The sequence below is a fragment of the Anolis carolinensis genome, chromosome 1 (genome assembly GCF_035594765.1).
Source record: "Anolis carolinensis isolate JA03-04 chromosome 1, rAnoCar3.1.pri, whole genome shotgun sequence".
Classification (NCBI taxonomy): domain Eukaryota; kingdom Metazoa; phylum Chordata; class Lepidosauria; order Squamata; family Dactyloidae; genus Anolis; species Anolis carolinensis.
In genome coordinates this window covers 291,810,299-291,824,436 of record NC_085841.1, presented here as the reverse complement: position 1 = coordinate 291,824,436, position 14,138 = coordinate 291,810,299, and the positions used below count along the sequence as shown (strand labels likewise).

At 39.7% G+C, this 14,138-nt stretch overlaps 1 protein-coding gene across 1 annotated transcript in view; it reads right to left on the bottom strand.

The window, feature by feature from the left end:
• The window catches only part of LOC103279986 (catalase), a 29,004-nt gene extending 15,131 nt beyond the window's left edge, over positions 1–13,873 (bottom strand). Inside the window, exons 1-4 of the mRNA XM_062967864.1 lie at positions 13,641–13,873; positions 5,815–5,986; positions 4,079–4,189; positions 3,099–3,229 (exon numbers count right to left, since the gene is read on the bottom strand). Coding sequence (XP_062823934.1) covers positions 3,099–3,229; positions 4,079–4,189; positions 5,815–5,986; positions 13,641–13,706 — 480 coding nt within the window. The 5' untranslated portion in view covers positions 13,707–13,873. The remainder of the gene's footprint in view (positions 1–3,098; positions 3,230–4,078; positions 4,190–5,814; positions 5,987–13,640) is intronic.
• Positions 13,874–14,138: the final 265 nt, after the last annotated feature.

The following is a 14,138-nucleotide window of genomic DNA, read 5'->3' as shown; positions in this document are numbered from 1 at the left end:
CTAGCATAGCACAAATGACAGGGCCCACAAGCAGGCTATGATGAGACATCAGCTATTGTCAAGATAAAATTTATCAGGCTCATACATTTGACTCTTTAATTATACCAGCTGCAGCCCTAATCCCAGGATCTTGGAGAAGAGCTCAGAGAACAGGCAAGCCCAATGATGTTTTGCATTAGCTGTAGTCACCTGCAAAAGCTGTGGAATGCTTGTGTTCTTGCTGTAGAATGTGGGTAGCTAGCTACCTCTGCAGTAAGTGCAAATTAGTGCCCTGTTGGAATAGAAGATCTAGCAAATTAAGGACTTTGGGGCTACTTTTTGGCATACTAAGAAGCATTTGGTTTTCTTGGACAGAGACTATGTTGGAAAGGAAAACACAAGGGCTATCTCTGAGGAGATCAGTTCCCAACCACAGGAAGTCACCTTTTAGAGGAATACTAGTTGTGCCCAGCCACGCGTTGCTGTGGCGAAGTATGATGGTATGGGAAATAAAGTATTGAGGAATTGTGGTAGTTAAGGTAAAGGGTAAAGGTTTTCCCCTGACATTAAGTCCAGTCGTGTCTGTCTCTGGGGGTTGGTGGTCATCTTCATTTCTAAGCCAAGTACTAACGTTGTCCGTAGACTCCTCCAAGGTCATGTGGCCGGCTTGACTGCATAGAGAGCTGTTACCTTCCCGCTGGAGCAGTACCTATTCATCTACTCTCATTTGCATGTTTTCGAACTTCTGGGTTGGCAGAAGCTGGGGCTAGCAGTAGGGGCTCTCTCCGCTCCCCCAATTCAAACCTTTCGGTCCAGAAGTTCAGCAGCTCAGCGCTTTAACTCGCTGCGCCATCAGGGGATATTATTTCCTAAAGGTTGTGAATATACAATATTTCTGATTTTTGTTTTGTCTGTTGGAGGCAAGTATGAATGCTGCAATTAGGGAAAATGATTAGCATGTAATGGCCTTGCAGCTTTAAAGCCTGGCTGTTTCCTCCCTGAGCGAAGTTTTTGTTGGGAGGTGTTAGCTGGCCCGGATTGTTTCCTGTCTGGAATTCCCTTGTTTTCAGAGTGGTGTTGTTTGCAATATTTTATGTGCTTCTACTGTCTGTGGCCCTGAGAAAAGAGAGGATTTGCCAGACTTTGGTGATGGGAATACTTTGTTGGGAGGTGTTAGCTGGCCCTGATTGTTTCCTGTGTGCAATTCCACTGTTTTCAGAGAGTTGTTCTTTATTTAGTGTTCTGATTTTAGAGATTGCATTGTTCTGTTTTATTATACCACAGTAATTTTTCTATATTCTGATCTTAGTGTTTTTGAATACTTGTAGCCAGATTGTATTCATTTTCACAGTTCACAGCAACATAATAAACATAATAATAATAATAATAATAATAATAATAATAATAATAATGATGACGACGACTTTGGTAATAGACACTGCTTCACTCCCTTCTCAGCTTCCTTTCTGGAAGAATCCTTTCTTGGGAGATGTTAGCTGGCCCTGATTGTTTTCTTTGTGGAATTCCCAATTTCCCTGCTTTCAGAGTGTTGCTCTTTATTTACTGTCCTGGTTTTAGAGATTGTATTGTTCTGTATTATTCTATCACAGGAATTATTTCATATTACAGTAGAATCTCACTTATCCAACATTCACTTATCCAATGTTCTGGATTATCCAACACAGTCTGCCTTTTAGTAGTCAATGCTTTTGTAGTCAGAGTTTTAAATTCATTGTGATATTTTAGTGGTAAATTTGTAAATACAGTAATTACTACATAGCATTACTGCGCATGGAACTACTTTTTCTGTCAAATTTGTTGTATAACATGATGTTTTGGTGCTTAATTTGTATAATGATGACCTAATTTGATGTTTAATCGGCTCTTCCTGAATTCCTTCTTATTATCCATCATATTCACTTATCCAACGTTCTGCCAGCCTGTTTATGTTGGATAAGTGAGACCCTACTGTATATTGATAATGTTATATTATCTGCTTAGAACTGGATTATATGAGGTCCCTTCTTCACAGCTGTATAAAATGCACACTGAAGTGGATTATATGGCAGTGTGGAGTCAAGATAATCCAGTTCAAAGCAGATAATATAAGATTCTAAATGGGTTATATTGCTGTGTGGAAGGTCCTTGAGTCTACACTGCCATATAATCCAGTGCAAATTAGATAATCTGTGGAAGAGGCCTAAGTAAAGCCTAACTCTGCCTGTTCCCTGGGCTGAGTGGGTTGCTAGGAGACCAAGTGGATGGAGCTTAGCCTTCTAACTGGCAGCAATTGGATAAAAACAATTATTCCTCTCCCTCTAATTAGGACTTTATTTTTCTTTTCTTTTTGTTGTATCAACCTAGAGCCGTGGACAATGGGTTGTGTTGTCAAATTTCGAGGTTGGGGGGCCTGTAGTTTTGTTGTTTTGTCCGCTGCCCTGATGCCATCACTCTTTTATATATATAGATGAGATACCCTGGAGAAGAAATACCAATTTTGTGAATTTTGAGCTACAGAGTTGAGTAAAGCTCTGTCTCTTATCAGTGATGACAAGGGAATAGCAACAAGAGCAACAGTATCAGTCCTCAGAGGCTGCACAGGTGGCTTTGGAAGATTCAGCACCTGGAATGGCTCTTGCCAGTTCCCAGAGGAGACATGTGGTGGTGGTACAGGGCTGCTTGATGAGAAGGAAGTTTGCTGGTCTGATAGGGTGTCTCAAGAAGTGTGTTGTCTCTTTGGGGCAAAAATCTATGATGCTACAAAGAGGCTGACAAGACTTGTCAAGGGAACCAACTGTTACTGGCATAGCCTTAAGGATATCAAAAGGAATTATGAGGCTCTGTATAGAAAGCGGAAGCACCTTAATGTACAGGTTGTCATTTTATTTCTCCTCTCCATTGAAGAGCATGGTTTAGGGAAGGAGAGAAAAATAGTCAAGATAAACAACTGGCTCTGCAGATGCTGCCACTGGGCATGACTGGCTTTTTAGATGATGGTCTGTGGTTTTATAAAGATGAACCTCTGGCATAAGATTTTAAACTTGGTTTTTAGGAAAAATGTCTTATGGAAATAAGAGAGCCAAAATTTCATAAATAACTTCTGCCTTAATTCACAATACCAGAATTGCATCTCTAATAAAGAAGATGGGAGTGTTGTTCCCTACAAGGTCCCAGTTTCCCTCTTCTGTATAGAATTTCATTGCAAAGCCTCGAGGATCACGAACTGTGTCAGCTGAACCCGATTCACCAGCTATAAAACAAAAGTTTACCAACATTACACACTGGGAATTGCATTCTGCCCCGACAAATGATTCAAGTCACATCATTATCTAACTTTTTAACCTCAGTTTTACTGGACTTTACTACAGAAACAAGCATGCATTTTAGATGCAGGTGATTTCACTGATACCATTAAAGTTCTAAGCATGTATCTTGCAGTTTATCTTGGGAACAGATTTGTGGAGACCCTATTTCATAAATGTATTGTCTTCCCAGCCATCACTGAACAATCCCAAAATTCAAAAGTCTCCCCTTACTGATAGTGACATTTACAGTATTTGAGGAAGAATTGAATCAAGAGAGAATGTGCACAATTTCCTGTTTTGATCTGCTGAGGACTCTATTTCATCTGCACAGGAAGGGGATCTTTCCCAGAAAATGTGCAAACACGAGGAGAGACCTATACAAAAGCGCTGTTACTTATAAAGTAAATCTTCTATATATGTGTGTTGAATATCTTTCATACTATCACAATTACACAGAAGTATAATAAACAACATATCTCAGATCAACAATGCAGATATTCCAAAGTATAATGCAAACCTATTTAATACAGGCATGTGGCTCAATTTTTGGTTTCATAAATTTAAATAGTATTACCATTTAGTCAAGGAGCACGAATATGTGGATAGAATGCAACACACTTTCAACAGAAATTTCTGATATATGTTACTTGTAATTATGTAATTCTATGTAATTATGAAAAATTAAAGACTTTCACACTGAGGAAATCAGTGAGGATAATTGATCAAATTATCGGTGGATGGTGCATAAAATCAAATGTGGTGAAAATACAAACCAAGATTTGTAAAAGCCTTACCAACAACAGAAAATCGAATAGCAATTGGAGTTCTTTTACCAATATGCTCAAATACCGTTGCTTTGCAATATTGGGTGATATCATGAGTCACTTCAAAATAGCCAAAAGCACCTGAAAATATTTTAAAATGTTACTTTTCTGTGAAAACAAAGAGATCAAGAACTTAGGGATAATAATATCTAATAGAATAAGTAAACAGGCAATAGATATTGCAAAAATAAAGGAATTGCAAAAACCCCACTCAGCTGGTGGAAAAATCTAAAGGGTGCCATTCAAGTCGTGGGCCACTCCTGCCAGTCACAAGCAATTCAGGATCCATGACTTTGCTTGTCGCTTCTGGCAGTAATCTAGAGAAAGTGGCCCTTACATTCCCTAAGAGCAGTGGTTCCCAACCTTTGGGTCTCCAGGTGTTTTGGACTTCGACTCCCAGAAATTCCAGCCAGTTTACCAGCTGTTAGGAACTGTGGGAGCTGAAGTCCAAAACACCTGGAGACCCAAAGTTGGGGAACCACTGCCTAAAAGGAAAGGCCTGCATTGTGGCACTGAGTACTGTCAGAGGGGAATGCAATTAAATGAGAACAGCAAATTATTTTTAATGCAAAGGGAAGGTGAATGGAGGTGACAGGAATAAAGCCCTTCAGCATGATGAACACATTTTCATTCATGTAACAATATACTCTGCCTTGCATATTTGTAAATAAAATCATGGACAGTGCTGTGGGCTTAAATATTAAGGCAAAATCCAGGGCAGGTGGTCTATCCATAATTTCTTTCTAAAATATGTATTTGATACATTTGAAAATATATACTCTATTTTGTGTTCTTTTAAAAGGCATGTTGCTACAATCTTCTGTTTCAGGCAATATACAGCAAAGAATTGATACCTGCCAAGAATCTGACTGGGAGGTATATCTCACATGGAATACCACCTTTGAAATAGCAGAAATAATTCATATTTTCCATATTAAAATAGCCATTGATCTAATAATTAATCTTTAATGTATTTTTCTCATCCTTGGAAAGAAATAGTCTTGCTTTAAGAAGAACAAAGCATTTGCAATTCACAACCTATTCTGACTCAATATCTACAGTATTTTAGGATAGCCCAATCCCTGAATAGGATACATTGAATGCTTCCCTTTGAGCATTTAAAAATTCCACTCAAACTTAAAAGGTTTTCCAGAAACCCAGGATCAAAACGTTCTTGGACATACTAAGGCCTTTTCTACACTGCCATATAATTCAGATTATCAAAGCAGATAATCCATATTGTCTTCTTTGAACTGGATTATATGAGTCTACACAGCCATACAAGCCAACTCAAAGCAGATAATCTGGATTTTATATGGCAGTGTAGAAGCGGCCTAACTTACATTCACAATTCCTTGGCTCCTATCTACACCACATATTTTCCCACATTTTCAATTTTCCATATAGGTAATTCATGTATACTAGTAATAATGTGCAAAGAGATGGCTTGTGTTTTTTAAATTTAAAATTCTGCATTAAAATATCAGTTATACAACTATGCAAAAATTATCTCTTCAGACAATAAATTGTGGAAAACTAATGTGCATTTCTCAACTTTCCATGGGAGAGGGAAATGCTATGATGAACCCTTTTCTTGTTCCTCCTGTATACAAAACGGTGTTCTCTACAATCCTGTAAGTAGCTCACAATGTTGATATTCTATGTTTTACAAGAAACAAATATAGAACATACTCTTTAACACAAACCTGCTCCTTTGGCATGAACAACTCTTTCAGGAATCCTCTCTCGGTCAAAATGTGCCATCTCATCAATGAAAACCGCATCCTGAACCAAGAGAGGACCTCGTGGACCCACAGTCAGGACATTTAGCTTGTCTCCCACTGGGATTCCGGCTGCTGTAGTCACAGCATCTGGCTCCTAGATTCAATAAAAGGTGGGCCAAATTAAACCAATGAAAGGTACACATAATCATCTACGTTTTTGGTGGCTTAGTGGAAGGAATCGTGTTGAGAGACACCTGAGGTAATTGTGCTCCTTATGCTACAGGAAACATTGCTTTTTTGAATTTTGTTTCACAGGAGGAATTACACCTTAGAAGACCAATATATGTATAATTGAGGGATATCACTTCTATTTTTTTTTAACCAGGGATAATGCTGTACTTCTCTAGGAATTGACAGATGCTCTGGTACGCTAGGATCAGCTTCCAGAGGAAGTTGCAATGAAGGATCTAGAGCAGTGCATCTCAACCTGGGGTCCCCAGATGTTTTTGGCCTTCACCTCCCAGAAATCCCAACAGCTGGTAAACTGGCTGGGATTTCTGGGAGTTGTAGGCCAACAACATCTGGGGACCCCGGGTTAAGAATCACTGATCTAGAGATTCATACAGAAACATTGCATTTTAATTAAATCTGAATAATTCAATCTGCAAAAGGTCAAACCTGTAAATGTGAAGGGCCAACTGTACTTTCATGAATCAGCATATGTAAGCCTTTGAAGGGTAGTTCCAGACATACATTAAACCTACTCTGGAGCACGTTTAAATCTGCACAGCCGGGGAAAAATGGGCTTTGCCCATTGGATATCCACATGCTATCCAACCCCCCCACCCCCCCCCAAAAAAAACCTTTAAAATAAAAAGAAAACTTACTAGGCACCATTAGGCCTCTCTTCAGGTCTGATGGAACCTATCAATGTTGCGCGAGGAGATGGGGGCCCCCAAATCACTCCTGGCTCCCCCATCTCCTCACACATCACTGGTATGTTCCATCTGACCTGAAGAAAGGTCTAATGGCGCCCAGTACATTGTCTTTTTATTTTTAACGATTTTGGGGAATGTTTGGGAAGGGAGTGCGTGCCATCTGCATTTTTGGGCTCCAGGAGCCCAAAAGGTGTGAGATGGGTGTCAGGACTGACCCCCAGGCAGTCCCAGGACTCTCCGTGGGCCTTTTACCACAGGAGATCCACGACTTTCACAAAAGCCCAGGTCTAATGGGCTATCAAATTAATTCAGGAAAAGCAGGATTTCCTGCTTTGTCTCAAATTGATCCTCTTTTACTCGAGGTGTTGTTTGGGCACCTCCAGTAAAAGTGCAACATTGCCAGGGATTTGGGCCTGTCTGGATGAGTTCGAAATACAGTAGAGTCTCACTTATCCAACATAAACGGGCCGGCAGAATGTTGGATAAGCGAATATGTTGGATAATAAGGAGGCATTAAGGAAAAGCCTATTAAATATCAAATTAGGTTATGAATTTACAAATGAAGCACCAAAACATCATGTTAGACAACAAATTTGGCAGAAAGAGTAGTTCAATACGCAGTAATGCTATGTAGTAATTACTGTATTTATGAATTTAGCTCCAAAATATCACAACATATTGAAAACATTGACTACAAAAATGCGTTGGATAATCCAGAACGTTGGATAAGCGAGTGTTGGATAAGTGAGACTCTACTGTAATGGGATTTAGAAACTGCATGATACCTAAGTAGTTAACAATGCTTGTGTTTTAACCTGAAACTTTCAAGCTAACATTAACAAAATAAATGACACAATTTACCCATATTAAAAAAAAATCTTGTCTCAGGAATTTAAAATTAAATTTCATGTGTTTTATTTAATGTATAATATACTTATTTGTCATATGTTTTAAAAAGATTCTAGAACATAGATGTTTACATCTGCTTTTGTCAATTAAGATAAGACTGGTTCGGGTATTTATTTGCTTTTAAATTACATATGTTTTTAAATTATTATTTAGGTATCCCTTTTGTGTGGTTGGTTACATACTGCAAGTCGCTTCTGGTGTGAAAGAATCAGCCATCCTCAAAGACGTTGCCCAGGGGACGCCCGGATGTATTATCATCCTGTGGGAAAGCTTCTCTCATGTTACATTATAATCGTATTCTCAATTCGCTTCTGACACGATAAATAAAAGACCTCTTTTATTATTTTTAATATTTTGTATTTTGTAACCATATGTTAGCATGAAATTATTCTTGTCATTTTATTGAATCAACCACATCAAGTGGACCTTTTGGCATTAGGTAATGGTAAAGGTTTCCCTTGATGTTAAGTTCAGTCATGGCTGACTGGGGGTTGGTGCTCATCTCCATTTCTAAGCCGAAGAGCCACCATTGTCCGTAGACACCTCCAAGGTCATGTGGCCAACATGACTGCATGGAGCGCCGTTACCTTCCCACCGGATCAGTACCTATTGATCTACTCACATTTGCATGTTTCCAAACTGCTAGGTTAGCAGAAGCTGGAGCTAACAGCAAGCGCTCACTCCGCTCCCCGGATTTGAATATGCAGCCTTTCGGTCTGCAAGTTCAGCAGCTCAACGCTTTAACACACTGCACCACCGGGGGCTCCAATTTGTTTAGCATTAACAGGTGCCAAACAAATAAGTAAAATAGATATTACTCAAACCATTCTGTGACAATGGCATATGTATGTAATCACAATTGCTTGTAGAAAAATACAGATTATGGCACTAAAACATCAAGAATTCATGCGTAGCAGACAGAATTATGCTTCCAAAATGAAGCGGAAGTTCTTTACAAAAGTAATAATAAAAGTAACTTGAAGCCAGACTTAAAAAGGAAAATAAGCTATTAAGCAATCATGAAATTCTGGTGAATATTATCCAATTTTGCAGATAAATCAACAGAAGTGTTATTGCATGAATGTTTAAGCGTCTTCCACTACAGCCACTGCTCCACCCACTTAAGCACATGAGCCTTCTGCTACTCATATATGTTTGAGTGGGTTAAGCACTTTTAATCTTTTTTACACCCTCTATATAGATGCATTCAGATGATAAAAGCTTTGTTTTTATCTTCAGGTGCTTAGTTGTGCACTAGACGATGCATTTAAATTCTTGATCAGATAACCACAAAGAAATGGATGTAATCTATGAGCATTCAAAGTCAGCAATTTTAAAAACTACTATTTCAATAGAAACAACTTGTTTTTATCTGCAGCTATGACTGTATTTTATGAATGTTAATGTTTTACATTGTAATTATGTATGTGAATGATTGTAATTTACTGGTTTTATTGTTTGCGATTTATGTATTATCTATATGCAACACTTTGCTGTATTTTGTTAGCCGCCCCACGTCCCTTCGGGGAGATGGTGGCAGGATAGAAAGAAAGTTTTTTTAAAGTTTATTATTATTTCTAACCCTACATTTGTCTCTCATCACCCCCTTGTATCTGACACTGTGAGCAAGTTTATTCAGTGAAGCCTTTTACAACACCTGTTGCAATAAGACATATCGAGACAAACAGAATCTGAAATCAGTTTATTTATCTGCTCTCCAGATGAGACAGGCATTATGAGACTCAATTCAAAGTGAAGACTGCTTAATGAACTAACTTGACATGCCCGTGGAAAGCTGTTATGAGATAAAGAAAAAGCCTAGCCCAGATATAAATATAAATATCACTTATTGATCTTTCGCGTCCTACTTGAGCCTTCAAAGGCTCTGCCAGCTCAATGAGAACAAGAGCATGTTTTGTTTTGTTTTTGTTTTTTGTTTTTGCAGTGTTTGCAGTTTATTATAATGACTAAACTGGAGATGAGAAAACCATGGTTTCCCAGGAATTTTGTTTTTACACTCTCATACCTTGCACTGCAACCTAATCATTTTGGGGTGGGGCGGGGCATAAAAAAACCCCAAAACAGTATATAGCAGCTCCCAAAGGCCTGCAAGAGAAGGAGTTGACATTAATATAGCCCACTAATGCAGCCCCAATTTAAAACAACAGGTCAACCCAAAATTTCCAATTTCTTTCTAGTTAAAAATTATCCATGAACCTTTCAATAGGAAATTTATTTTATCTAATAGTTTTGGTGATCAACATGAATATTGCTCTTACCTAAAGTGCATATATAAGAATTATAAGCAATCTATATATCCATTCAGTCATACTTAAATTAGTATCAAATAAAGTCACTTGATTAATTCACACCTATTGAAAACTGCTCCTTCACTGCAAGCACATACAGCCTGAAGGTTCAAGATATTAAGTACAGAAATAACATGGCCTACATCTTCCCGAGCATCAGTTGAATGTAAACTTGGGCAGGTCCTATTATGGCTTCCAAGACTATCAAGTTATGCTTACATAGAAAGGATGCTTTCACAGTTCATGTATAAAGTGACCTTTGAAGACTTCACATAGTTTGCTCAGTTCATCCTTTTGCATGGTGCATCAAGAAAATGAATAACTGGCCAATGTGTAGGCTTTTCACAACCTGCACAAAACTTCCAAATGTTAGCTAATCATCATGAAGTTTAATTTCCTTCCATGAAGTTTAGATTCCCCCAGGCAGGAAGAAGCCAGAACATGAATCAAGGTGATTAATTACAGCACTCACACTGACCTCCAACAGACAAGAGTTCCTTCTCCCACCCTGGACCTTCCACAGATATATAAACCATCCTTGCTTATTTTTTTCCAATTTACTTCACAACCTCTGAGGATGCCTGCCATAGATGTGGGCGAAACATCAGGAGAGAATGCTTCTGGAACATGGCCATACAGCCCGGAAAACACACAAAAAACCAAGGTTTGTGTTTGCTCTGAATCTGATAATGTGGGACTTGACCAAAGTGACCTAGATAGCTATAAAACAATTTCTAGTCCTTTCCTTTTATTCATTACATAAACGACCTCTCACTACAGCAAGCATTGCTAAGCTCAGTTATTTTCTTCATGTGAACTGTAGTTTATCTGCATTCCATTCCAACTACAACATCATCTCATGACACTCTCTCTTAGTCCTACTCAGATAATAGATAACTGCCCTGCCTCGATCTCTGTCCTGCCATCCTCCTCTGTTAATGAGCATCAGTATTATTTGCAAAATATGAGACTATCCTGGGAGCAGCAAGTATCCATAGTGTAACAGTTGGTACATCTAGGCATGAGTACTTAATCCCATGAAAGTAAGTGGGTATAAATCTCTTCTATTCAAATCAAATGTCTTAGGGTCCTTCTACATCTGCACTAAAATCCAGTTGTTCTCAAGGTTGTGTCCACAAAATGTATACCCCCAATGCACACTGCAACATGAATCCAACTGGAAATACTGTATTGAAAAAACTCAGAGGAAATTCCAAAATAAGACATAAAAGCTGCTTAAATCCACCAATGTAGATTTATCCCATGCAGAGCAGGAACTCAAGACCAAAATACAGAGTGCTTCTGCAGGCAGGGCAAGTGCTGAAGTATTTGAAGAAAGAAACCAGATACACAGCCCTTTCTCGCTTTGCAATACTTTCGTCCAGCACTGATTTCATCGGACATGATACTTTTTATCAGGCAAGGTAGAAGAAAATAATATTACTTGCTTCAGATTGATCTGCAATCAGCAAGTCTTTCCAGATGGATCTGGGGTGACTGTACTCCAGGATCTGTGGAACCGGTTTTCTTTAGTCCACATCCTGACCTGGTTTAAATAACTAGAAATGCTTGACTTTGGCTCCATTGTGTCAGATTATGTACTTGGACAATTATCCATGTGAAATGGTAAAAAGCAAAGAACGACATCCAGAAACACAGAGGGTTAGTTGTGTGCAGAAAAGTCAAAACAGAAGCATTGCACAAAAAGCAACTAATCCATTACTTCCCCCCCACCCACCCCTGAAAAAAAAGTCTATGCCAGTCAAAGAAAGAGTTAGATAACACTATGTAACAATTTTTTAAAAAAAATCCTGATTTGAAAATACTATTTCCTGTTTAATTGTGCGGTACTTACTTTGAAAGTAATTGTTATGCTCCAGAAACTTCTTTTTGTGGCTGCCACAAACTATGTTGAATTGGTTGAGACTCTGAGTTATTGTCAAAGGCTTTCATGGCTGGAATCACCAGGTTGTTGTGAGTAATTGTGCTATATGGCCATGTTCCAGAAGCATTCTCTCCTGATGTTTCGCCCATATCTATGGCAGGCATCCTCAGAGGTTGTGAGGTCTGTTGGAAACTAGGCAAGTGAGAATGTCTAGGGTGGGAGAAAGAACTCTTGTCTGCCTGAGGCAAGTGTGAATGTTGCAAACTGGCCACTTTGATTAGCATTGAATAGCCTTTCAGCTTCAACGTCTGGCTGCTTCCTGCCTGGGGGGATCCTTTGTTGGAAGGTGTTAGCTGCCTCTGGTTGATTCATGTCTGGAATTCCTATGTTTTTTTTAGTATTGTTCTTTATTTACTGTCCTGATTTTAGAGATTTAAAATACTGGTAGCCAGATTTTGTTCATTTTCGTGGTTTCCTCCTTTCTATTGGAAATTGTCCACATGCTCGTGGGTTTCAATGGCTTCTCTGTGTAGTCTGACATGGTGGTTGTGAGAGTGATCCAGCATTTCTGTGCTCTCAAATAATAGGCTGTGTCCTGGTTGGTTCATCAAGTGCTCTGCTATGGCGGACTTGACCCACAGAGCCAACCTAATAGAATATGCGGGTCAAGAATAGAGCTCCACAGTCACCTACGTATCCACCGCCAAGACACCCCACCTGGAAGACAATCATACTCGGACAAGGGATTGCCTAAGGAAGGAAGGAAGGAAGTATGGCTGACTTCTCTGGTTGGATTAGTCTGCAGTGCCTTTCATGTTCCTTGATTCATGTTTCGGTGCTGTATTTGAGGGGACATCTTTCAAATGTGCAGGATGTCCTGCTCTGTGCAATAATGTTTTTACTGAGTGTTATGTTTAAATTTATTGTTTTTTCCAATTTTATTATAATGAGTATGTTATTGTCATGTTATACTTTTGATATTAAGTGAAGTAGTTGTGGCATTGAATGTCGCTGTTTATTGAATGTTTGCTATTAACCACCCTGAGTCCCTCTGGGGAGAGAGGGCAGTCTAGAAATAAAGTTATTATTATTATTATTATTATTATTATTATTATTACAAAGTTTTTGCAATTTAATTTTAAAAAATCCATGTTTTTATGATAGAACCAATTAGGAAATGACATTTATAACCCAGGAACAAATTTTGTGTAGTGTAATCTTCTATATAAAGAGTCATATTAGGAGCTTGGATCCTTAACTATCCACTTGCATTTGAACCTGCACTTTGCACCCATTTGAGTGAACCACCCATTGGTTCTGCAGCAGAACCCCTCAGATGCCACACGTGTCATGGAGATCGGGGAAGGATGCTTGCTTTTTAAAGGCAAAATGCTAAGCTCCTCTGGGATAGAAAGTTGCACGTTTGCCTCCAAACCGCTGTTAAAGCTCCAAAGGCCTGTCCTCAGATGCAGGGAGCTGGGAGAGGGATGCTGTCCTCTGGCCAGTCCAAACGAAAAATCTTCTTCGCTAGCACCATTCCGTCCTTCTCATCCACCTCAGACTGACCATCCCTACTTGGTCGCCCAGAACAAAAAAAGATTTGAGCCCAACCCCACCCCACCCCCCACCCCTTTTAGCGGAGCGATGGTTTTGCCCGCCCGAAAGGCTTCCAACGCATTCCTAGTGCGATCCGAGGCAAACTAGGTACTCGAGGCGGGCAGAGCATACCAACAGGTTGATTGGGGAGGGGGGGGGGGTGTCTGGTACCTGAGATTCGCGCTCCTCTTTCCAGCGCTTCAGCTGTTCCCTGGCACAGTCTGGCCTGCTTGCCATTTCGTGGGAATTAAGCCGGACCCGACGTGGAGAAGGACTCCTCGGGAGGATGCGAAGAGCCGCCGGAGAAAGAGACTCTCTCCCAAGAGGTACCAAGTCGGCAACACAGAGAGATGTATATATACATCTCCCCGCTTCTTGCCCAACTCCGACGGGCGGAGAAGATGCAGATAAGAGACTTACGAAAGTGTTTGCTTCATCGTCCTTGTCCTTCAAGGAAATGGAGGAAGGCACAGAACTACAATAATGACCCTTCCTGGTCCTCCATATACTTTGGACTTCAGTTACCAGAAGCCCTAGCCAGCTTGGCCAGAGGCCAGGAATGCTAGAACTAAAGCCTCGAAAACTCTCTCTCTCTCTCTCTCTCTCTCTCTCTCTCTCTCTCTCTCTCTCTCTCTCTCTCTCTCTCTCTCTCTCTCTCTCTCTCTCTCT